Raw genomic sequence first — 24,489 nt, 5'->3', positions numbered from 1 at the left:
TCTCTCTGTTCCCTGTCCCCCAGTCCTGCGTAGGACTTCAAACATATTTTTTCTTTCCCGGTGATAGACTTTGCGAAGTCTGTGCTCTCTTAAACTCCGGAAGAGAATCTCTTCTCACTACCCAGAGAGCAGTTCTAGCATTTGTAAAAATCGTGTCTGATTTTGCGTGTTGGACGCGGGGAACACGAACTATTTGCGTTTGTCTCCCCCTCCCCGCCTTGCCGTGGGTGCAGACACCAGAGAGAACCAGGGCAAGGTGAGCTGCTGTGTTCGTTCACAAAGTGCAAGTGGGAGTGCCTTTTCAGAAAGGGTTCAAATTCTGATTTCGAGAATTTGGAATTTACCTGAACCAAAAGGCTCATCTTGCTGTTTACTAGCATTATAGCCTGGACACCGTGGTGTGCTGATAAACGCTCTGGGAGGGGGGGCAGGAGAAGGCCTGGATGTGTAAAGGCTGCCAATAACCACGGTGTAAATCCCCCCCCTGCCGACTCTCCCCCCACGGCCTATCTCAAACTACAAGGTGAAGTCACTGGCCGCACAGTTGGGCGGGCAGTGCACAGGTGGCTCTCCACAGCAAAACCAGCTCTGGCTTCCCACTAGTGGGGTAAGTCCCTTAGCGTCTCTGAAGGTCACTTTTCATAGCTGTAGAATGAGGTGAATTTGAAGTCGATGGGATCAAGGGAGATAATATACTTGGACCCCTTTTATAAATCGTGAAGTACGAATGCACATATCCGTCATTTTCATTAGTTTGTCTAAAATGCTATTTTTAACTAATCGGTCATTCCTGTAGTATCCTGAGCCGTGAGTAAAAGCAGCCAAAACAAAAGGCAAAGACAGCCGGGAGCTTCCTGTGCTGTTGTCAGACTTCAGTTTGTACCTCACAGGGATGCCTGGACCTACATCTTGGTTCTTTCTATTGTAACCCCTCTAAGGTGTCTGGAGTTGGAATTGGGGGTGGAAACCAATATTGGTATCGTGCCTAAGCTAAACCCTGTCCCGTGACCGTAGGCCCAGATGCTAATAGACCGTGATCCTGTCTCTAAACTCGTGTTCCCAGAATGGCTCCAGGGGGACCACGGTCTGTCTCAGTCTCTAGGTCAGCAAGGAGGTCACTCTCTAGCAGCCTGTAAAGAAATAGGGTTTTGCCAGCCCGATTCCAACGGAAGCCACTGCCCACTGGTTTGACTTGATCCATTTCTTTTTTTTTTTTTCTTTTTTTAATGTCTTTAAATGTTTACTTATTTTGAGAGACAGAGAGATAGAGAGCAAGCAGGGAGGGGCAGAGAGAGGGAGACAGAGAATCCCAAGCAGGCTGTGCACTGTCAGTGCAGAGCCCGATGCGGGGCTGGAACTCACAAACCGTGAGATCATGGCCTGAGCCAAAATCAAGAGTTGGATGCTTAACCGACGGAGCCACCCACGCGCCCCCGACTCGATCCATTTCTAAATGGGCTTTCTGGGGAAGGGACAATGTGAGATTCCTGGCTGACCTGAAAAGGCTCTATCAAATTTCAGAAGGGATTTTTGTCATACGTGAGACATGCCTGCTCATGCAGGCTGGTGACAGTTTCTGCTGACGCCGACCTCTGTGTGCTAGGGTAGTACTGGAGGGGATGACGTCATGTGGTCACCTGGGAGGCGAGACCTGTATTCTTAGCCCCCCTTTACCGTCTTGGGGGAAGAGAAGCACATGGCGGGAACGCAGGCCTGAGAGGCAGGGATCCGGCCTCCTGATCCAAAGTCCTTTCCAATTACTGTGAGGGAGGGGAGGCGGGACTCTAAGCAAATGACTGCACCCCAAAGTAAAATTACTGAGTGCGTCCAAGAGAGGCTAGCAGAGGTCACAGAAGGGTGTTGCCTCAGTGAGTTATCTCAGCCTAGAGGTGTGTCTGAGGACTCACTCTTTTAGGAGGCGGCGAGGGCACCAAGGTGACTTTTACGTCCCTTTCTGAGATTTGCCTTCCTCTACAGAAGGCAGGTGTAGCACGTCCGGGCCAAAGCGTCATGTAATTTACAAGGAGGAAACTTCCTGGCTGAATCATCATAATCCTAGGACCTCTTTGCCTTGCGAGAATCAGATTAACTGGATTTGAGCCTGGGATGTTTCTATAAGCAGGAGCCCGGCTGACCGGTTGCTGACTGTGCCTTTTAGTTGAGAGGAATAGCAAAGACCTGTTGCGCCGAGTCAGAAAGGCGAACTGAGTGTGCGGACATCTTACAAGTGGAGGGTGACAGGTGGCAGGGAAGCCAGAACTCAGCCGTCCTGCTGCCCGCCTGCCGGGAGTGTCAGTGCCAAGGCAGCCCTGCGTTTTGTGCCCACATAATAATCCTGATTAACAAACTAACGTGGTAGAAAAAAAAATTAGGTCGTGGAAGCCAATTAAAGAGGAAGATCATTTTGAGCAGCTAATGGCAGGGTTACGGTATGTAGCTCCAAGGAACTACCACTTGGCACAGCAGGAAATTGACTTTTAGGTAAACTGCAAATTAAGCACTCTATGCACTTAGGTAAACTCTTGAGTTTCTTGTTTCCTGGGCTCAATAGCAGTGCCCTTCTAGCACAAAGAAGGGAGTAGGGGTGGAGAGAAGCCGGAGCATCTCTGTGATGTGTGTTTACCATTAAATGGGAACTAATGGGGTAGAAGCTCAGAAAATATTTTAGGTAATCCAACAGTCTCGGCAACGTAGACTCCTAGGAGAATAGGAAGCCCGCCTTTAAGCGGCAACCAACCTTACCAGCAGAATATCATTCTGCGATTGCAGATCCAGACGAATCCTAACAAGAGACCCTTTTCCAATCCAGGCCCGTGCTCAAGGCGGAGGCCACAGGGACGGCCGTCCTGGTGTCAGGCTGCGTTTCCTCCCTGTATCACCCTCACCCTGTGAGTGTTCTTTTCCCATAAATTGCTGCAGCCTGGACTAATTTCCTTTTATATTTGAAGTGCTATTTCCCATCTGCTTATTTACTAGCAGGTGTTACCTTTGGGATTATGATGTAGCTGGGTGTTCACTGCCTGTGAGCTGTGTAATCAGAATTTAGCTAGTACGTTGCACTGGTCTCATTTCCTTCTGTGCTGGATACGGCTTTCCTGTGGAAATCCCCTGTGCAGTGCTCCAGAGCACGGGCTTTGGAGTCAGACTACTTCTTAGCTGTGTGATCTTGAACAAGGGATCCAGTTCAGCGGAGGTACCCTCCTCAGCACTATAGGGATAAGAAGACAGCACCCCCATAAGGCATCTGTGAGATTTATCTGTGATCACAAGGATAAATTAGTCCTCTTAATGCCCGGAACATAGTAAGTCCTCAATAAATAGTACCTGCTGTAATAATAGAGTGGAGTTATTTACTGAGATGCCGTGAATTCAGAACTCCGTAGCTTCACGTGGGAGGTGCTCCAATAACGGTCTTGGGTGGCAACCATATTTTCCCTGATCCAGAAACTGAACTGAGAAGTCCAGAGATGGCAACCCGGATTATTTGATGCGTGAAGTGAGAAGTAACCAGAAATTTGGAGTAATTGACTGTTGAGCTTGCGGTTGCATAAGGCCAGGGTTGACGCATTGTGAAACAAAAGCAAAATAAGCACAAAACAAGAGAAAGTCAGGGGGCGCCTGGGTGGCGCAGTCGGTTAAGCGTCCGACTTCAGCCAGGTCACGATCTCGCGGTCCGTGAGTTCGAGCCCCGCATCAGGCTCTGGGCTGATGGCTCGGAGCCTGGAGCCTGTTTCCGATTCTGTGTCTCCCTCTGTCTCTGCCCCTCCCCCGTTCATGCTCTGTCTCTGTCTGTCCCAAAAATAAATAAAAAACATTAAAAAAAAAAAAATTAAAAAAAAAAAAAAAAAAAACAAGAGAAAGTAAGATGCTGGGTGGCAATACAGGTATTAAGTGCGGGAGGACGTGGGGGAGAATGGAATATTGGATCAACACAGACCAGAGTGACAGCTTCAGAGAAGAGCCAGCAGCTGGGCTCGGCCCCATGGGTCAGGTTGGATTTGGACAAGTAGGAAAAGAAGAAAGGGTTCTAGGTGAGGCACAGAGCCATGTGTGAAGGCTCTGGGGATGCTGAAGATCGTAGACCAGGGAGTGGTCAGAGGGCCCAACCAAAAGGGGATTGGCATATTTATATAAACAAGTAATAGAGTATTGTGTGCATTCTTTGCGGTTGGTTCAGAACCACTTGTCACAGTGCTGAGTACTCTGCAAATACTAAATAGCTTAGATATCTAAATAGCTAGTGGGGACCGTGTTATTGAAGATCTCTGAAGCTACTCAGAGCACTTTAGACTTGATGGATTGGGACTGAGAGAGCTATCGGAAGTATTTTGTTTTTACTTTAAGGAACTTTATTTTGTACAACACTTTTCAATTTGTAGAAAATTTGAGAAGTTAGTACAGAGAATTTCTGTATACCTGAAATTTCCCAGGTCAGTAACGTTATACATTAATACAATCCTTGCATTATAATTAACCAATATTGATGCATTATTAACTAAAGTCAATATTTTATCCGTATTTTCCTAGTTTTTCTCCAACGTCCTTTTTCTGTTCTGGGATCTCCACATTAGGTTTAGTTACCACATCATCTTAGGCTTCTTATGGCTGTGACAAGAGGACTTTCTTCCTTTGGTGATTTGGACAATTTTGAGGAGTACTGGTCAGATCTTTGTAGAATGTCAATCTGGGAATTTTCTCATGCTTGGGGTAGGATTATGGGTTTTTTTGGAAAGAAGATCACAGAGGCAAAGTGCCCATTTTTACCACATCATCTCCCAGGTACAGACTATCACTGTGACTGTCACTGTTGATGTTGACCTTGAGCACCTGGCTGAGGTAGTGCCCACCAGATTTTCCCACTGCAGGGTTCCTCTTTCCCTCCTGTCCCTACTGCCCTCGTTGGAAGAAGTCACCAAGCACAGCCCACACTTAGTGGGGATTTATGTGCCACCTCTTTGCAGGTCACATTGGAGAAGAGCCAGGGAGTAGAAAACTCTCCACACTCTGAGAAAAAGGGGTGAAGGGCTGGATCTGGGTGGCAAGAGGAAGGGGGTGCTCAGGCACCGTCTCTCAGACAGTGGAGAGAATTTAGTGGGACATGAAAAGAGGCTGGAATCAAGGATGATCACAGGATTCCAAGTGGCAGTGATCAGGGGACTGTTTGGGTGTAGAGAGCACTGCATTCGTTGGCGGCCAACTCCATTTCTTGGCTGTGTCGCCGTGGTGGAGTCACTTCATCCCTCTGAGTCTCTGTCTGCCCATTTGTTAACCGGGGTTGACCGTTCCTGTCCTTCCTGCCTCCTAGTGCTCTTTGAGAGTGAAATGACAAAATGCAGATGTGAGTGCTCAGAAAGCCATCAGGCACAAAGCGTTGTAGTTTCAAAGGCTGGCTAAGGGAGTGCTGGGGCCTTTGGGAGAGGAGGGCACCCAGGAGAGGGCTCTGAATGTCTTAGATAATCCGGGACAAGTCATGATTCACGCTGCGTACTCTGTCATGGGTTTGTGATTGTCACCTGCTGAGGAGATTTCTATTTCAGATACGCTTTCTCAGATGCTCTGTTTCTGGGGGTCTAGTACCTTGGTCTGTTGGGCAAGACAAGGCTGGTTGTAGATTAAAAGGAAGGACTTCGCCTAGTCTTTATGGCCTTAATACCTGTAGTGGCCTCTGCTTGGGGACACTGAAGGTTACTGGAATTGCCTTACGGATCTCAGTCCCCCAGCCTCACCACCTGCAATACCTCATAGGCATTTTCACAAGTAATGCATCCAAAATGGCACTTTGGTCTCTGTCCTTAATGGAGTTTCAGAGATGTGACTGACTTGCCTTGTCTGCCTGTGACAGGCAGCGTGAAACTTTTCAGCTTGCAGTGGGCTATTTATCTGAGTAGCCAGAATCCCTCCAAACTGGATATCACATAGTGGAGGAATCCCTTTACCTTTATGGGCAAATGGACTCGTGGCTCTTCATATATATTTCCTCACTGTTCAGAATGTATGCGACCATGCTTTTGGTATTGTACTATTCTTATTTAAAAAAAAATTTTTTTAACATTTTATTTATTTTTGAGACAGGGAGAGACAGAGCATGAACAGGGGAGGGTCAGAGAGAGGGAGACACAGAATCTGAAACAGGCTCCAGGCTCTGAGCTGTCAGCACAGAGCCCGACATGGGGCTCGAACTCACGGACCGCGAGATCATGACCTGAGCCGAAGTCGGCCGCTTAACCGACTGAGCCACCCAGGCGCCCCTGTACTATTCTTATTTTAGCAATGACCTGATGAGCCATGAAAGATTTTAAGCATGTCCATGCAAGTTCCAGGGTAAATCATTGACTTGGTACAGTAGAGTCAGGAAGCTTGTTAGATGTGACTCTGCCAGTAACTTGCTAGTAACTTCGGGCAAGGGATGTAAGCTCTTTGCCCCCCAGTCTCCCTTTCAGTAGAACAAGGGACCAGCCAGGCTCTGAAAGATGGCTCACTGGCGTAAAAATTAGCAACAGAGCCAGCAGGTGTTAAGAGGAGGGTGGAATTACTGTCATTGCCATATCGCGACTGACTCAGCGTATTTCAAAAAGTGTAGACTTGAGCCAACGAACATACGTGTGGTATTAACCAAACTGCCAAAGGCACTTGGGTAAAACGAACTTCTTTATTCTTCTTTAAAAAGGAGCGAGATTCTTTTGTCGATGTTGTTGGGGTGAAATGAACACTCTTCTTCTGGTCTTTGGATTCTGTCATTCTCTAATAAGGAAAGCCCATTTCTTCACAAGGGCGTTGTTCTGATATGTGTCTGCCTACCGAGGCTGATGTATGATGGAAAGGCAAGTAGACACGATGTAGGCTGTGCTCATCTCTGGGTGAGAACAAAGGTCACCTCTGGGCAGGAGGACATAGTGTAATATATATTTCCAGAGGGAAACGCTTGCAAAATACAGATGCTGATCCCAATTCTGACCTTTGTGGCTGGTGCCGGCAGTCGGTCTGGCACCTTCGTTGAGACAAAGGGGAAAGCCAAGAAGTGAAATGATATTTTCCTTCCCTCATCATTACTCAGCACGGCTTACTTGCTTAGCTATAAGGAATTCAAGCATCAAGAGAAACTGCACAACAGTATCCAAAAAATGCATTCTCCCTTATGGCCAAGAGATCCACTCTCCTCCAGTATTGTTGCTGAGGAGGATGGTCTTATGGATTGCTTTTTTCAGTTAACTTTCCTGTAACTTGCTTATCCGTATTGTTTCAATTCTAGAGGAAAATAGTTCTGAAACTAGAAGGTGGATAAGAATCACCTGAGGAGCTTACTAAAATGATAGATCCCTAATTCCCACCCCTCGTTCAGTGGGGCTGAGGAATTTTTGGATATATGGCCCCGGGGGTTCTGATTCAGGGGGTCCGCAGAGCTGCTTTGCAGATTCTCCACGGGTGCCACGCCCACTAGCGATACTTTATCACACACACTATGTGCGTTCCCTTCATAAGCCAAGTCCTAGTTGCCGCTTTCAGAACCGCCCTGGAGCTTGGATAAATAAATCCTTGCCTGACTCATAACAGTTTGCAACTCAGACAAATAGTATGGGAGAAGCGCAAGTTTGGGAGGCAGAAAGGCCTGGGTGTCGAGCTTCCAGCTTCTACTTATTGTTCCCTGAGCAGGTTGCACAAGAACTTGTTCCATTTGCTTATCTGTCAAATGGGAACAGTATTACTCACATCACCGAGAGGCGGGGGCGGTGGTGACGATGGGATAGAATGACTTGTGCATCAGCACTCAGCACCATGCCTGCCATTTAGTGGATGGATGCTCAATAAATATCCCTTTCCTCCATTCTCACTGGAAGCAGGATTAAGAAGCAAAACAAAAATTCATAGTCATATTTTCCGCCAGTACTTAAAGCAAATATTGCTAGAGAATCTTTTTTTTTTTTTTTTTGAGTTTATTTATTTATTCTGGGGAGGGGGTGGAGAGAGACAGACAGACAAAGGATCCAAAGCAGGCTCTGTGCTGACAACAGAGAGCCTCATGGGGGGCTGAAACTCATGAATCGGGAGATCATGACCTGAGTCTAAGTTGGATGCTTAACTGACTGAGCCACCCAGGCGCCCCAGGCGAAACTTTTTTTTTTTAATGCCCAGGTAAATAGATTCGGGGCCTTGTTACACATCACTTTAAAAGTCAGTGGTTTGTTTGTTTGTTTGTTTTTAGCAATCTGGAAACGATGCCCCTCCTTAATTGCCTTTGGTAACGCTGACTTCTGGTGTAAATACACACATTTCCAAGAGCGATCCCAGGGGGCAGAGAAGGCCACGCAGGCGTGTCACAATGGTGGTACCTTTGCTGACGCTCCCCAGGTCCGGGACGGAGAATTCGGATCAGGTGTTTAACCTGAAACCACACCTGCTCCTAGTCAAAATCTCCCAAGGACCACCTTGTTGCTCAGAACTCAGCTAGTAATGGATTATTTGGACTGGGTCGTTCTTCCTCTTTCCAGGTGAAATGAGAACGTGAGAGTGGTCTGAGAGAAACAATACAGCATTATACTTGTGGTGTCCTGCGAGCTCCTTGCTGTAACAGGCTCTCTAAATCAAGTGTCAGCATATCTGCCCACAGCTCTCCCCTGTCCTACCTGGCTTTGCCGTTGCAGGAAAAAAAAGTCATCTTTGTTCTTTGTGTTGGCTGATTAATTTTTAGGTTCTCTGTTCCTATCCCATCTCCTGCGTTTGTGGATACTTATGTCATACATTTCTGTATATCACATGGTTCTTCCTCCCGAGGACTCAAATCAGGGGGAAAACAAAAAACTAGCAAAAAGTGCCTCTCTGCATTCTTTGGCTGGAGAAATTGCAGGTTAAGTGAAGACCCTTGGTCAGCTCCAGGCCACAGTGTCATCTCTCTGCCTTTTATGGGCCAGGACAGTCTCAATAACTTCCATGTTCTGCAGGCTAAACTCTGGAAACGGGGAGAACAATGCCAGTGAGACGCAGCATATGATTTTAGAGCCTGAAAAGACTTTAGCGGTCCCTTGGTCCAACCGATCCCTTTTGTTTTACAGGAAACGAAACTGAGGTTCGGAGAGACCCCCATAGTTATTGGTAACTTATTTTTTTAAAAGTTAGCGCCCACACTGTATCAGGTCATGTGCACACGGCAGGAGGCTCCTCATAGGCCTCCAGCGGGTGAAATGAGCTGCCAGAGGAAGGTCAGGGGTGACTCTGGTAGACCAGATGAGAAACTAGCCAGCACATGCTGTCTAATGAGTCAATAAACCTTTGCTGAGCTCCTTTGGCGCATGAGCATTCTGCTGTGCTCTGACCAGCTGGGGGGAAGGAAGAAGAATACAAAATGGGGGGGGGGGGGAATACGAACTGTAAGAAATTGTCCCCATCCTTGAGGAGCTTACAGTCAATAGTGAACTCCTTACTGAAAGGTGTTTCTAGACCAAAATAAAGACATATGACAAATACATATTACAAAATATTAAACCATACAAGATCATATATTTAATGGCCCAGTTATGTAGTCCTACAGAGGTTTGGGAGGAAGAAAGAGGGTTGCTGGTTCCTAGAGGGACAAGTCAAGTGTTTCCCCCCTGGACTGTTAAAGCCACAACTCTCTTATTTTTCAGTGTATCCTCATGATTATGGCACAGGGAAGGGGCTCAGTTCATCCTTCTTGAATCAACGTGTGGCTCATTGGGTAACATAATTATGTGAAATTTATGTATGCCTGTAATTGACCCCTTTTGTAGGAATGCTTTCTACTCACATGGGTCTCTTGTTGGTTTTTTCCAGTGGCACACCCTCAGGACCCTCACCACCCATCGGAGAAGCCTGTCATTCACTGCCATAAATGTGGGGAGCCATGCAAGGGTGAAGTGCTTCGGGTCCAGACCAAACATTTCCACATAAAATGTTTCACCTGCAAAGGTATGGTGCCTCCAGCTTCCTGGTCTAAAGGCATGTCACAATCTGTGCTCAACCTCAGGATCCATCCCTTCCCTTTAACCCCATGCCAGGCCACCTGAGTGCTCAAAAGCCCTGGCATCACTTATTTTCTCTAATTTGCTTGGAGCCGACTCATGGGGGAGGCTAAGTCCCCCCAAAGACTAATGGTACACAGGCCTTTGAATGTTTACTGAGGGCCCTGATCCTGGGAAGAGGGAGAAGAGTAAAAACAGTTTTGTGTTTTTCCCCTGAAATGAGAAACTCTTACCCCAAAGTCACCTTGTCCCAACAGCCATTATTTACAGAAGGGCTGGTAAGCTTGTAAGATTAGGGTTCTAACTCACTGGATCCTGTGGGGTAAGTGGGGAGCATGTGTGTGTGCATGAGCATGTGTGTGTGTATGTGTGTGTGGGTGTGTATATTGAGAAGTGAGAATTAATCAACAACACTTGGAAGGCCTCCAAGAAGCTAGCAAGTTGAGACTGATTTCCATTAACAAGTCTCCCTTTTGGGGTTTCTAACTGTTGGCGTCTTGGGATGAAATACACTGCCCTGTTATTCCGGAGCCAGGGCAGGACTGAGCGGGAAAAGAGAGGAAGAGGAGAGTGGCTTTGTGTGTTTGTTTGAGCTGAGGGCAGGTGGGGAGCTCAGGCTGGGTTGAGGGGTACAGGAAGAGGGACAAGACCATGAGCCTGCTCTGTAGCTCACCCTGCCTTCTGCACACGCTGGCCTCTCTCCTCTCTGGATGAGCATTTCCTTCTTGGTGTCTTCTCACGGTATGAACTCAGCATTGTCATCATAAGCCATCCATCCTTGGCCATCTTTGGTAGGTGGACTCCAGGCTACCAAGTGACTATGAAATACATGAAAACAGGAGGGGCAGGGCCTTATCTGGAGTCCACAGCTGATTGTTTCACCATAGGTAAACTTTTCAGGAGAAAGAGCACTGACAAATGGCTGGGTGAGAAGATGGAAGGGGCGGGGAGGACATCAGTTTAGCTCCCATTGAGCATGACAAAGGGCTGCAATGCGCATTCTATAGAGAAGGATTCTTTAGTCCTTCCGCAAACACCTAGGAGTAAGTACCGGACATATCATTTTCAGATGACTCAAGTTGGCCATCCAGAAACATCACGGTCTCACCCAGGGTGCTGACCGTGCTGCCACTCTGTGTGGCTTGAGTCTTACCATTGCCACCGAGCAGCTCTGTGATCTCAGGCAACTTCCGTCTCTCCGTGGCCCCATGTCCTTATCTGTACAATAAAGAGACTAGACCATGGGATATTTAAGTCATCCTAGGTCCGAGGTTTGCCGACTCCGTATACACATAACAATGTGTATAATAGAGAACCCAGAGGTACTGAATTAGAGCCTCCTACCATGTCAGAGAAGAGGTGTTTTCTGGTTACATCCAGATTGGTTAACTGAGAGCCAGGCATTATATTCTGTTTCATTTTTTGCTCATAAATTGCCTGAGACATGGTGCAAGGAGTAGATTTAGATTTGGTTTGAAATAAATATGGTCCACAAACAATGGTGGCTTTGCATGTATTCTGTATTTCTTTTTTTTTTTTTATGTTTATTTTGAGAGAAAGAGTGTGGGGGAGTGGCAGAAAGGGAAGGTGAGAGAGAATCCCAAGCAGGCACCAAGCTGTCAGCACAGTGCCCAACGTGGGGCTCAGACTCGTGCACTGTGAGATCATGACATGAGCCAAAATGAAGAGTCGGACACTTCACCAACTGAGCCATCCAGGTGCCCTCTATCTTTCTAATGGAAAGTACAAAGCGTTAGTCTCAGGTCTGGGTTGTCACTGTTCAGCACACTAAGGTATTAGAAGACATGTTTGTTTATCCCCCATGGGAAGCTTCCTTGCTTTTTTTTCTTTTCTAGTTTAAACCTAAGGGCTGAATGTAAGTTACTTATGTTGGGACGTTTTCCCATATACTTTATTTCATACTACAAATGTGTTCCTGAAAAGTCGAGTGTTTATATAAATTGAATCATACTTTAGGAGAACTTGCTATTTGTAGGAACTATTTTTAGTTTAACAAATCTTTACTAAAATAAATGTCTTCTATTCCTATAAATTTCTATTTTCTCATACTTGATCTGTCAGTGTCTATTTTCCTATGTCCCCAATTCCTGGGGTTACCCTTTTCTTTAATACCCAAAGAAAATGGCGTATGCACCTCATTCCTTATACCCTAGCAAGTCCATTCCTTTTCCCCAAGATTCTAGAGTGATGTTGCCCAAATAGAAATACTATGCGAGCCATGTACGTAATTCTAAATTTTTGAATAGCTGTGTTAAAAAGGCATAAAGGGATGGGTGCAATGAACCTTCATAGTGTCTTTTATTTATCTCTACATACTCAAAATGTTATTTCAACATGTAATTAATATAAAAATTATTGAAATATTTGACATTATTTTTTTTCATACGTGCTTAATCGCACATCTCAGTCTGGACTGGTCACGTTTCAAGTGCTCAATAGCCCTTTGTAGTTAGTGGCTACAGTATGGGAAGCCCAGCTCTAGAGAGCCCTTGAGGTTTGCATTCTTGTGGTCCCCTCTTGCTCCAACTTCTTGCCAATACCAAATTCTTGGTCTCCCTTTTTGAATGCTGCTCCTTGGGCATTGCTTCACCTCACACTGGCCACCATGCCTCTTTATTTCCCAAGATCCCACTAACATAAGGCAGCTGTTTTCGGCAGACTTTACTGAAGGTTTGGGATAATGGAAGGAAGTTATAGCCCAGAACAGGCAAGACTGTCCTGATAGTCTCAGGCCATGTCCAAAACAAGAATTTTCTCATTAGCTGGTGCCCTTCCTATCTGTCTGTCTATCTATCTATCTATCTATCTATCTATCTATTAATAGACTTTGATTTTTAGTGTAGTTTTAGGTTTACATAAAAAGTGAACAGGAAGTACAGACCGGGGCCATTTCTCATACTTACTCAGAACTTCCACCTGCCACCATCTTGGTAGGTCTTCCTCTCTCTACAAAGACCCTTCTCCCCTCCGTCCCTGGGACCCCCATTTCCTTCTCCCTCACCCTGCTGACTCTACATTGTCTTAGAGTTTCTACTTCTTATGAATCCATTAGGATGGTTTCCCGGAAGAAACAGAAGTCTTCTCCTTAAGGAATGTGGTCTTCCTCTTAACCCACATGGCTCAGACTGCAGCTAAGTCCTAAAACAAGTTTTTTTCTTTCTTCCCATTACATCTAAAGCAAAAATGCCATGTCTAGATAGTGAGCTAATATCCCAGGACAGAGGATTTGAGGGAGAGAGAAGTTGCTAAAACCAGCCTGGGCTTTTGGGCGAGAGCTGGCCAAGTGCAGAGGAAGAACATTCAGGTTCTGACTGTGATTTGGGGGCCAGGCAGAGTTTCTCCCTCAAGTTCTCTCCCCTCCCTCACGCCCTCCTCTCCTTCACTCAAATACCTTGCTGCCAAAGCCTCATAGTTCCTGAATGGGACCAGAAGTAGCCTTCCACAATTAGAAAGAACGTCCTAAAATGCAGATACCTATGGGAATAAAAAGCAGAAATGAACTCTTTCCCTAGGATTGGGTTTTGAAAGGAGACAGAGAAAGAGGACACCAAACATCTTACATGAGAGCCAGATGTGTATGAAGGTAGGAAAGGGTTACTTTGGAGGAAATAGAGTTCAGAGCACAGACTTAAGCCAGTGATCAGTCCATGAGTTCACAGGGTTAACTCTAACAGATCAAGGTTGGTGAGCCGGAATTTTGTTGGTGAACCCATCTCACTCCCTAAAATGTCTGACATCTTGGGATCTGATGGTGTAGGAGTTATTTATCCGATTAGAAAATGTTAACTGGACACATACTCCTTGTGGGATATTATGCTAAGTGCTGAAAATAGGAAGAGACAGCATATCATGCTTGTCCTCGAAGATCTCATAGGGTATTTCGAGAGACATACAAATAAGCAACATTTATGATACTGGGTAATAAGTGCTGAGATGGAGAAATAGATAAGAGGCAGAGAGACTTGGGGGTGAGAGGATAGTAGTTGAGGTGGAAATAGTGTAGGGTAGCAGCAGCAGGAGAATAGGGGGCAGATTGAAGAGACACTGAAAGTTAAAGTTGATAGGATTTGCTGACCATATGTGAGGAATGAAGAAGGATCCAGGGTTCCAGTTGGACTGCCTGTGTGGACAGATGGCTGCTGCCCACTAAAGAAGTACAGGAGCCCTGGACAGGGTAGTTCAAGGCAGAGAGTTCAGCCTCTCTGGGCTACACTGAGGTTGAAGACACGTGGTGCATTCAGAGTCCAGTAGATTTAGCACTCAAGAGGTAGATCATGGTTTGTGTTGAGAAGAAGGTTGTTGTTTTTTTAATTATTTCTTTTTATTAAGTAAACTCTACCCCCCAGGGTGCCTGGGTGGTCCAGTTGGCTAAGCGTCTGACTCTTGGTTTCTGCTCAGGTCAGGATCTCACAGGTTCTTGAGTCCGAGCCCTGCATATGGCTCTGTGCTGACAGTGTGGAGGCTGCTTGGGATTCATTCTCTCTCTTTCTCTCTCTCTTTCTCTCTCTCTGCCACTCCACTCCCCCAAATAAATAAATAAACTTAAAAATAAATAAATAAAAGTTTCTTCCTTGTATATAAAAAAAGTAAACTCTACCCACAACATGGGGTTCAAACTCATGACATTGAGATCCAGAGTCACATGCCCTGCTGACCAAGCCAGCCAGGCTCCTCTGGAAGAAGGATTTGACAGTGTTTTGGCATCTAGGTAGTGGCTGAAGCTAGATGGTTGCGAGTGGCGTTGCCCTCAGAAAGGGCAATAAAGAATGCCAGCGTCTGAAGGAAGTAGAACCAGTTTCCATTTGTAACCTTGGGAAACATACCCACCTGCTAACGAGATGAGGAAAATGTTTCAATTAACAGATAGTTTCTATAATTAAAAGAAAAGGAGGTCCCCAAAGCTTCTGTTATTCTTTGTAACAGCCCGATGGGAGTAAAATACAGCTGCAGGGTTCTGGGCGGTGCTGTGCTCTGTCTTCAGTACTCGGTAGTTGTGTTTCTCGTCTTTTCCAATTAGCAGCGATCATCTCACCGACTTAGAGATTTTTTTCCTTAATGCTCATTCTGATATTGATCCAGTGACATGATAGTTTTTTTAATTATCACATTGTCTTCATCATAGTTGTAATAATGCTCAATGAGAGAATGAGAAATCCACTTAAATATTATATAGATAATATTTAGTTAACTATATATTTAATGAATTTTATATTCAATATTTAATTATAATTCTATATACAGTTCATCATATTGATACATTGTTTGCTATAATTTTTATTATTTATCTCAAGCATTTGTTTAAAGTGATGCCCTGAATTCATTTTTTCTGCCCCAAAGTTCTAGAGCATTTAGAAAAGATTGAGGACCAGGGGATCAAGAGGGGCCATTGGGCAAATATTTTGTTTTCAGTGTGCCTTTCCTCTACTGTCCTATATGAGATTTTAACTATTCCCTATATCACATTTCTCTCTGAACATTTATCATTATGTAACATATATTACTCATTTATCTTCACCCTCTGCTAGAGAGTAAGCTCCTAGAGGGCAGAGATTTTGGTCTGTTTTGTTCACTGCCATATACTTGGAGCCTCGCACAATGCCCAACATGGTAGATGCTCAATAAGGGGAATGAATGACTGAGTGAATGAACGAAAGAACGATGACCATGTATTTCTTTGGATGAGTATTCGTAAGTGTTTCTAATGGCATAGTCAACGAGATTGATCAAGTGCTTAAGGTGATAAATGTCCTCACCTGGTTATTAGATAATAACATCATCTTCCAAAAAGAAGGGGTGTAACCCCAATGTTTATAGCAGCATTATTGACAAAAGCCAAAGTATGGAAAGAGCCCAAATGTCCATCGACGGATGAATGGATAAAGAAGACGTACACACACACACACACACACACACACACACACACACACACAATGGAGTATGACTCAGCAATAACAAAGAATGAAATCTTGCCATTCGCAACTATGCGGATGGAAGTAGAGGGTTAATATTATGCTAAGCGAAATTAGAGAAAGACAAATATCATAGGACTTCACTCATGTGGAATTTAAGATACAAAACAGATGAACTTAAGGGAAGGGAAGGGAAGTAAAAATAATATAAAAACAAGGAGGGGGCAAAACAGAAGAGACTCTTAAATACAAAGCATAAACTGAGGGCTGCTGGCGGGGTTGCAGGAGGGGGGTTGGGCTAAACGGGCGAGGGGCAATAAGGAAGACACTTGTTGGGATGAGCACTGGGTGTGAGCACATAGGGGATAAATCACGGGAATCCACTCCTGAAATCATTAGTGCAGTGTATGCGAACTAACTTGGATGTAAATTAAATAAATAATACAATAAAATACAATAAGAGAAGGGGTGTGAGCACAGCTTTCTGTCATTGATGACAGAGCTGCGTGCCTGCTGACAGGTAGGACAGCTAAGAGACTGTGCCGAAGGCTCCAGCCAGGCAGCTGTGGGGTAGGTGTTGCTGCTGCTGAGTTTTTTTTTTTTATACTGCTCTAGATCCTGTGCTTTCCCCTCTGGGTTTGCCTGGGCAGACTGGATATGGGTTATTTTCAGGCCCAAGTAGAAAGCCGATGAAACCCCAGTGAGTAGAATGGAAGCAGTTTCTTGTATCTCCTAAGAGCCGAGGTTGGGCTTTTGATACCTATTTAGAGAATATTAGTCATTCAGAAATTGATTAAAAGGCAGAATTAACCAGCATGCAAGGAGAATCATTCTTTTACAAATATGGTCCCTTCTCACAGCAAACGAGGAACCACTTGTATGCCATCTTTTGTTTATAAAGGACAATCCTTTTGAATTTTGTACCATCTGAAAGTGTTACCCATGAAGTAAATACAAGGTAGATTTTTTTGAAGAGTTGAGGTTTTGAATTCCAAGCTGGAACAGAATGAGCGCTCCTAAGTTCTCAAAATACGCTGCTCAACTGACTCTTACTGGGACAGAATTATCCAGGGGCCTCTTGTGAGCAGGGGTGCCAGTAGCCATTTGTTCTGAATTTTCTTTTCAAGGTTGTTTGTACAGCCAACAGCCTTGGAAGATAGAGATAGTGTCTCCGCCTGGAGCAGAGGGTAGATTTGTTTGCCGCCTCGTGTCATAGAGATCATATCTGCACCTGGAGCAAAGGTTGGACAGGTTTGCTTGTAGCTCATTATAAAAGATTGGGATTTCCTGAAGCTCACGATTCTTCAGCTGTGACACACACTCATCGCACACGCATTTACTTCTCTTGCTTCTGGGGACTTACGGGGCTTGGAAAACCAGTAAGGGACACGGAGCTTACACTGACTGCTGTAAGTATTGAAGTCTTTCACTTCTGACCCAGGGGTCGATGTCTTCTGCCGGCACCCATAAAACTAGGGCAGGCTCATCTGTTAGCGTCTAAGACAAATCTCATGTTCTTTACGGTTCTTGACAACTCTCAGTTCATGTCCTTGAAAACTTTTTTTTTTAATTTTTTAAATGTTTTTATTTATTTTTGAAAGAGAGAATGAGACCGAGAGTGAGCGGGGGAGGGGCAGAGGGAGAGGGGGAGACACAGAATCTGAGGCAGGCTCCAGGCTCTGAGCTGTCAGCACAGAGCCCGACGCAGGGTTCGAACTCGTGAACCGCAAGATCATGACCTGGGCCGAAGTCGGATGCCTAACCGATGGAGACACCCTGGCACCCCTTGAAAACTTATTTCTTGAGACGGGGTAGGCTGAAGTTGACCCAGCTTGATTGAAAAAGTAGACTATTTCTAAGAAAATGATTTGTACAACAGAGGTTATGGGAGTGCTTATAGAGGAGGGAGGAAAACTGAGACTTTGCGTAGGCATTTTTTTAATGTTTGTTAAACATTAAAGAGAAAGAGAGAGAATGAGCAGGGGAGGGGAAGAGAGAGAGAGAGGGAGAGAGAGAATCCCAAGCAGGCTCTGTACTGACAGCATAGAGCCTGACTCAGGGCTCCAACTCACAAACCATGAGATCATGACCTGAGCTGAAACTGACTGGGCCCTGCTAGGTGCCCCTCCTCAGGCATTTTTAAAGCAAGCCTTGAGCCAGTTATATGGTGGTTCTTTTCATCTCCTGACACTGAACCCTTAGAGCGCCTCATGCTCAGGCCTCACCTGTTTGTTTGTCTGCTTCCTCGGACTTCCCAGCCTGCAAAACTGTTGTTCATAAGACACCCACCCAGTCTACAGTATTTTGCAATAGCAACCTGAATGGACGAAGACAGGACATTAATCAGACATTCAAATAATCATACAAATGTGACTTACCAACTGTGATCAGTCCAACAAAGGGAAAATAAAAAGAGCTGCATGAACAAAGACCTCGAGCCTGCGGCAGGACGATCTTGGTGTGTTGGTGGTGGGGGGAGGGGCAGGTGGTCAGGAACGATCCCCCCATCCCCACCTCTCGAAAAAGAGCAGTTTGAGCCAACAGATAATGGCTAAAAATCCAGCCACCACTTAATTCCTCCGAGTAATAAAAGTCAACTAAATGGACTTCATTATTCCAAAGAATAGATTTGCATTCTTTTCTTACTAAAAGTCCCTTGACTTTTGTGTAAATCAACCCAGGAATGTTGACGCTTGAGGCCTTCAGATCTTTACCATGTGAAATGTTTATAGAGCATCTATCACATACCCATTTGGCGTGCCATTCTGTAGAGGGTTGAGAGGTATATATGACACGGTACCTACCTCTAAAGAACCTGCCATCTCGTGGCAAGCTATGCGCCTACTAGTGGGACTGTCACTGGCCACAGACAGGTGCAAGTGAGTGGTCCAGGGTCCAGGCGTGCTGAGTCGGGGGCTGCAGAGGCCACCCAGAGCTCAGCAGTCTGGATGTTGCCAGGGAGGAAACAGCATCTAATAAAGAACGGACCCTCCAGAAAACTTAATAACCTTCCCAGGACTGGAAGTGGGGCACGTGCTAGTTTGGTTCAGGGGTAGGGGCTGCGTTATTCAAGGCAGCGGATGGTGAAGACAGAGGGTGCAGCGAGAGGTGGCCTTCGTTCAGGCGAACACCTGCCTACAAAAGCAAATGGGACCACGATGTTCCCATTGCCATTTGAAAGATGGCATTTTAAACATTAATTATAGTAGCTATTCCTTTTCAAAAATGGAATTACTGTTAATATGTTATTTATAGCCACATAGCTTTAAAAAGACTTCTGAACATTGGGTGTCTGTGGAAAATTTTTAAACTCTGATCATGTAAACCCTTCCCTCAAGGTAGCATTGCAGAAATTGTCATATCGGATTATGTTTTAATAGAGACCGTTACCACATAGCAATATGAGTCTCGGCTCTGTGTTAGAGGATATGGAAAATACGGCCTTTTGATGGCTTTTAAAAACCCTTTGGCCCCTATAATGGTCGGTTCACCAAGAGAGCCTGTAAACATCAGACTTATTTTTGTTTATTTATTTATATATTGAGAGAGAGGGAGAGAAAGAGAGAGAGAGGGGAGCGGAGAGAGAGAATCCCCAGCAGGCTGCATGCTGTCAGTGCAGAGCCCGACTCAGGGCTCGATCTCATGAACCTTGAGATCATGACTTGAGCCGAAGTCGAGAGTCAGACATTTAACCGACTGAGCTACCCAGGCTCCCCAACATCAAACTATTTTTAAAAAGGTTATGTGAAACTATTAGAAAATTCAGGCTACAACTCTTAACTAATGTCAACGAATTGCAATAAATTTTTTAGGAATTACTCTTTAAAGCCTGGGTTTTGTAAAGGGTCTTGGGATAAACATCCCATCTCTAATAGCACTTTCCACATTTGCCATCTTAGGATTTGGAGATGTTTCCCAGGTCAGGATCATTCCACGTTGAATATGTGCGTTTATACAATGTAAGGATCTTTATGGAGTAAGATGGATGAAAATTGTAAGGTGGGGAGTTGAATGTACAGATTCGGGATTTTCTGTATTTAGTTTTTCCAAAGGAAAATTATATCATCTAATTTATATGCTGTAAGAACTAACTCTTTAGGTTTATATCTCATTTCCAAAGTGGAACTTTAGGAAGTGGTGAAATTATGAATTCGCTTCTCTTTCCATTCCAGTGTAATCCCCGTGATTGGACCTAGCAAAAAGGGCCGAGAAAGTGATACTATCACATTGTCCATATCCGAAAGAATAAGGGCGTTTGCCATCCTGGATAGAGAGGCCATTTATCCCATCATAAAAATTTCCCAGCCGTAGAGTCAGTACAGCCTCCTTCAGCTGTACTATAGCTGTCATCACCTCTGTGGCAAGAGCTGTGAGTTTATCTAACCTCCATCTCTTGGTACATATAAAACAAACTTTCCTCCCGTTTTGTCCTCCTTAGCTGGAAAAGAGCTGATTGTTGATTGGCTTAAAGTAACTCACTGTAGGGGCGCCTGGGTGGCGCAGTCGGTTAAGCGTCCGACTTCAGCCAGGTCACGATCTCGCGGTCCGTGAGTTTGAGCCCCGCGTCAGGCTCTGGGCTGATGGCTCGGAGCCTGGAGCCTGTTTCCCATTCTGTGTCTCCCTCTCTCTCTGCCCCTCCCCCGTTCATGCTCTGTCTCTCTCTGTCCCAAAAAATAAATAAAAAACATTGAAAAAAAAAAATTTAAAAGTAACTCACTGTACACGTAAAGACCATTATTGCCCTGACCTCTTTTTCTTTAGACTAATCCCAGTTTCATCTGCTTTGTTTTTTTCTTAAGTGTTCTCTCCCCGCCCTTTAATTGTTCCTCTTGCCACTCTGTGAACCCATTCCAGTTCCTTCTCGTGCGCCTGAGATGGTCGAGTGCTTAACCAGTCACCGTCTTACTCTGTGTCATTGGGTCCTTCCTGGTACTGCTAAATGCAAAGTGGGGCAGGGTCTGGTCCTGTATATAGCACATGTGCATTGGAAGGTCTCTTGATTGTTGGGTTGCAGTTAATATTAGTTGCTAAGAACGTTCAGAGTCTTAAAACACTTGAGAAGTTGGGGAGGGTGGGGTTGCTATCTCGGCACCACTGTCATGATGCCAGTTAGGTGCTTTCAGAAGTAGGGATAGTGAACTGGGGCGCCTGGGTGGCTCAGTCGGTTAAGCGTCCGACTTCAGCTCAGGGCATGACCTCGCAGTTCATGAGTTCGAGCCCCGCGTTGGACTCTGTGCTGACAGCAAAAATAAGATAAAACATTAAAAAATAAAAGAAGTAGAGATGGGCTGGCTGGCTCAAAGTCATGCTGAAATGATCATTCCTGATGCTTGCCAATTTGGCTCTGCTCACACTGGCCAGACACCTGCAATATGCAATAGAAGGAAAGGGGCAAGAATTTGCCATCTCTCTAAGTATTGTGGAGGACATTAAATGGCATGAGAAATGGTCTTTGCCCTCAGGAAGCTTGTAATTGAGGTAACTGTGCAGGTATAATGTACAGGACAATAAACACTGAATAGGAATCAAATGTCAGCAATTGCGCTGAGCCCTGAGGAAGCACAGCTGCAGGGAATTGAGGAGGCCTCATCGGGAGGTTGAGCCTGACCCTGCGCGGGGGGCCGGAGGGGAGGGGAGGGGTCTGTCCTGCAGGGTCGTGGGAGACCCGGTTTGGAGGAAAGCACTGGTGTTAAGAGAGAAGATGAACATTTGGTAGACACTGAGCGAGAAATACGTTTCTGAATAATATCTGTGTTACTCGAGCTCGTTATAATTAGTATTGTTTGCACATGGAATTCCACAAGTGTTAAAAAAACAAACTCAACGAGGGGCGCCTGCCTGGGTGGCTCAGTTGGTTAAGCGTCCAGGATGTGATCTCGTGGTTTGTGAGTTCGAGCCCCGCGTCGGGCTCTGTGCTGACAGCTCAGAGCCCGGAGCCTGCTTCGGATTCTGTGTCTCCCTCTCTCTCTGTCTCTCAGTAATAAATAAATGTTAAAAAAAAAAAAGTATGGTCAAAGATTTTATTAATAAAGAGGTTCCAGAGTCATTTCTTTCCATCTAAAGCTCTTGGCTTATGATTATAAGTTCAGACTCTGAATTAAATACAAGCCCTCAAGTGCCTTGCTTTGGGGACTCATTCTGCTATCTGGACCGACCTGTGACTATCTTCTTTCTCAGATATGATGCAGGGGTGCCTGGGTGGCTCGGTTGGTGAGTGTCCAACTCTTGATTTCCGCTCAGGTCATGATCCCAGGGTTGTGGGATCAAGCCCCACATCGGGCTCTGCCCTGGGCATGGAGCCCAGGACTGTCTCCCTCTCCCTCACTCCCTCTGCTCCTCCCCTGCTTGCATTCTAGCTTGCTCTCTCTCTCTCTCTCAAAAAAAAAAAAAAAAAAAAAAAAAAATCCAAGATCATTTAGAAATTAACGTAAAAAAACTATTTATTATGTTTTTTGAGGCTTGGTATTTGCTTCCAGGATGGTGCATTAGCAAATAGTTATTTCTGGTGAGAATCTGCCCCCTCACATTATTGTTCGAGTCTCTGTTCTGCTATTTTGAGCTCTGGGTTACAGCAGATAGTACTTCTGAGCTTCAGGGTATGGTATTTTCAAACACATGGCTCTCCGTTTCGGAGCAAAAGCAGACTCAATGCGACCCCACACTGTAATGGAATTTTTGTGGTTTGGGAAGAGTCTATGTTGAAGTCTACTTTTATATTTTCAATGAAGAAAGGATTTGAGGAAATGGAAATGAATAGAATAACATCTTGGATGAAAAAGATTCTTTTAACATGTAGTTGGAGTAGAGGATAGAGGCAGAGAACGGGAAGTATTTGGTATTCACACCACTAATCCACCATGAAGAGCTTGGGAGGTCTACACCCCGCGTCCATCCCACCCCCAGCTCTAGTGCATGGCGCCCTAGGAGGAGTCAGGAGCAGTGCTGGCCCACGCAGGATAGGACAGGGTTTTGAGGACAGGGTTTTGAGGACAGGGTTTTGAGTGCTACTGGTAAAGCAGCACTTCTGGAGCACGTGGTCTTGATCACCAGAAATGAATGGCCACGGCCACGGCCACGGCCCAGCAGCCATGCTGGCAAGTTCAGAGGGGCCCCACACAGCCTGTGATGGACTGACCGCTGGCAGAGTGCCAGACCAAAACCCCATGCCTGCCCTAAAAAAACGAGAAGAAAGGACCCCACCCCCGCGGCTCCTGGCCCCCAAGTAAAATTCTTGTGTCGCCACATTGAAGACACTGGTCCCGTTTGCTTAACAACCCTCCCTCTCTTGCTGGTATGACTTGATTAAAGCCCCAGTGTGAGCAGTAGCCCAGCAGAGATGCTCCGTCTACTGATATAAAAGAAGAAAACATTTGCATTTTACCCCCAAGCCCACCTTTGGGTAGAGTTTTAAGTATTACCTATTCTAAGTTTTTGGCAACGTGAGCTGCTTGACAGGCAGTTGGAATGTGACTGCAATGAGTCTGTTGTAACATAAAATGTTAACTGCTGTTTTTAGAAAGTTGAAGTAGTCGTTGCTACCACAGCCCCGTTCATGCCTCTAAACTACTGTTCTGTTTTCCCCCTTATCTGGCACCTCCGTACTTTGTTACCCTCCTATTCCATGGGATGTTTACAAACCGGGCAGCTCTCGTTAGTTTTTTGGGTTTTTTGTTTTTTTTTAAATTTAAGAGCTTAAAACATGCCTGTTACTAATTTCACGGCTTTTATATGAAATTGCTTGGACATACATATTCTTACCCAGTTCATGGGGTTCAGTAGTTTGCAGACAGTGAATTCAAGAGCGGATGATCGACAAGGCGCATGGCTGATGGTGGCCATGCCAGGCGACGGCAAAGCAGGCAGGGTTCAGTGGGGCCTCGACTGGGGCGTGTTTTAAATAATTGATCATTGAGAAAAAAGCAGTTAATCTCTTTCACTGGCGGCTCCTTCTTTTTAATGAAACGAATCTGTGCATTTCCCTGGGCCGATGTTAACTATCAACTAGAACAGAGACAAATCGAGCACCCAAAGCTAAAGATCTAAATATATCCTACTGAAGTTTGACCTTCCTAATGGAGACTTTGTGATCATTTCGATGGGAAGGTTTTGCTTTGTTTCATCAGTTAGAAGTATTTGCTAAGCTGTTAGTATGAAACACACCGAAGGGTTCTTAAAGCTTTGGATATTTTTGGTTAGTATATACGCTGTGGAAGCGAGCACTGGATATTTTTGGCTAAAGAGAGGAATCCCTTTGTCAAAGTGTTATTTTCTTTCCTTTTTTAACTTAATTTTTTAATTGTTATTTTAGAGAGAGCGTGAGCAGGGGAGAGGAGCAGAGAGAAAGAGAAAGAGAAGCAGGCTCCACGCATAACGGAACCTGACTAACATGGAACCAACTATTGCCTACTGGTTGTTTCCAGTTGTGTTGTGTTTTATTTGCTAGTACACTGTATTATAAAATTATTTATAATTGGTGAAGGCCAGAATCTCAGTAGTGACAGCAAGAAGGCAGAGGAGGGAATGGTTCAAAGGAACATTTTGTTGGGAAAACAAATAGGATTTCGGGGGGGGGGGGGTAGTTGAAC

The 24,489-nt window shown here is 45.2% G+C and overlaps 1 protein-coding gene across 30 annotated transcripts in view; it reads left to right on the top strand.

The window, feature by feature from the left end:
- Positions 1–24,489, top strand: part of ABLIM1 (actin binding LIM protein 1) — a 292,950-nt gene that overhangs the window by 142,927 nt on the left and 125,534 nt on the right. For all 30 annotated transcript variants that reach the window (XR_009252645.1, XR_009252641.1, XR_009252656.1 and 27 more), the window contains exon 2: positions 9,787–9,921. Coding sequence is in view for 4 of the 30 variants with exons in the window: in XM_058697867.1 (XP_058553850.1) it covers positions 9,787–9,921 (135 nt within the window). In the remaining 26 variants the exon portion in view is untranslated. The remainder of the gene's footprint in view (positions 1–9,786; positions 9,922–24,489) is intronic.

The sequence above is a fragment of the Neofelis nebulosa genome, chromosome 13 (assembly GCF_028018385.1).
Source record: "Neofelis nebulosa isolate mNeoNeb1 chromosome 13, mNeoNeb1.pri, whole genome shotgun sequence".
Taxonomy (NCBI): Eukaryota; Metazoa; Chordata; class Mammalia; order Carnivora; family Felidae; genus Neofelis; species Neofelis nebulosa.
The sequence above is the reverse complement of the archived record's forward strand: the minus strand, read 5'-3'. Positions and strand labels throughout refer to the sequence as shown.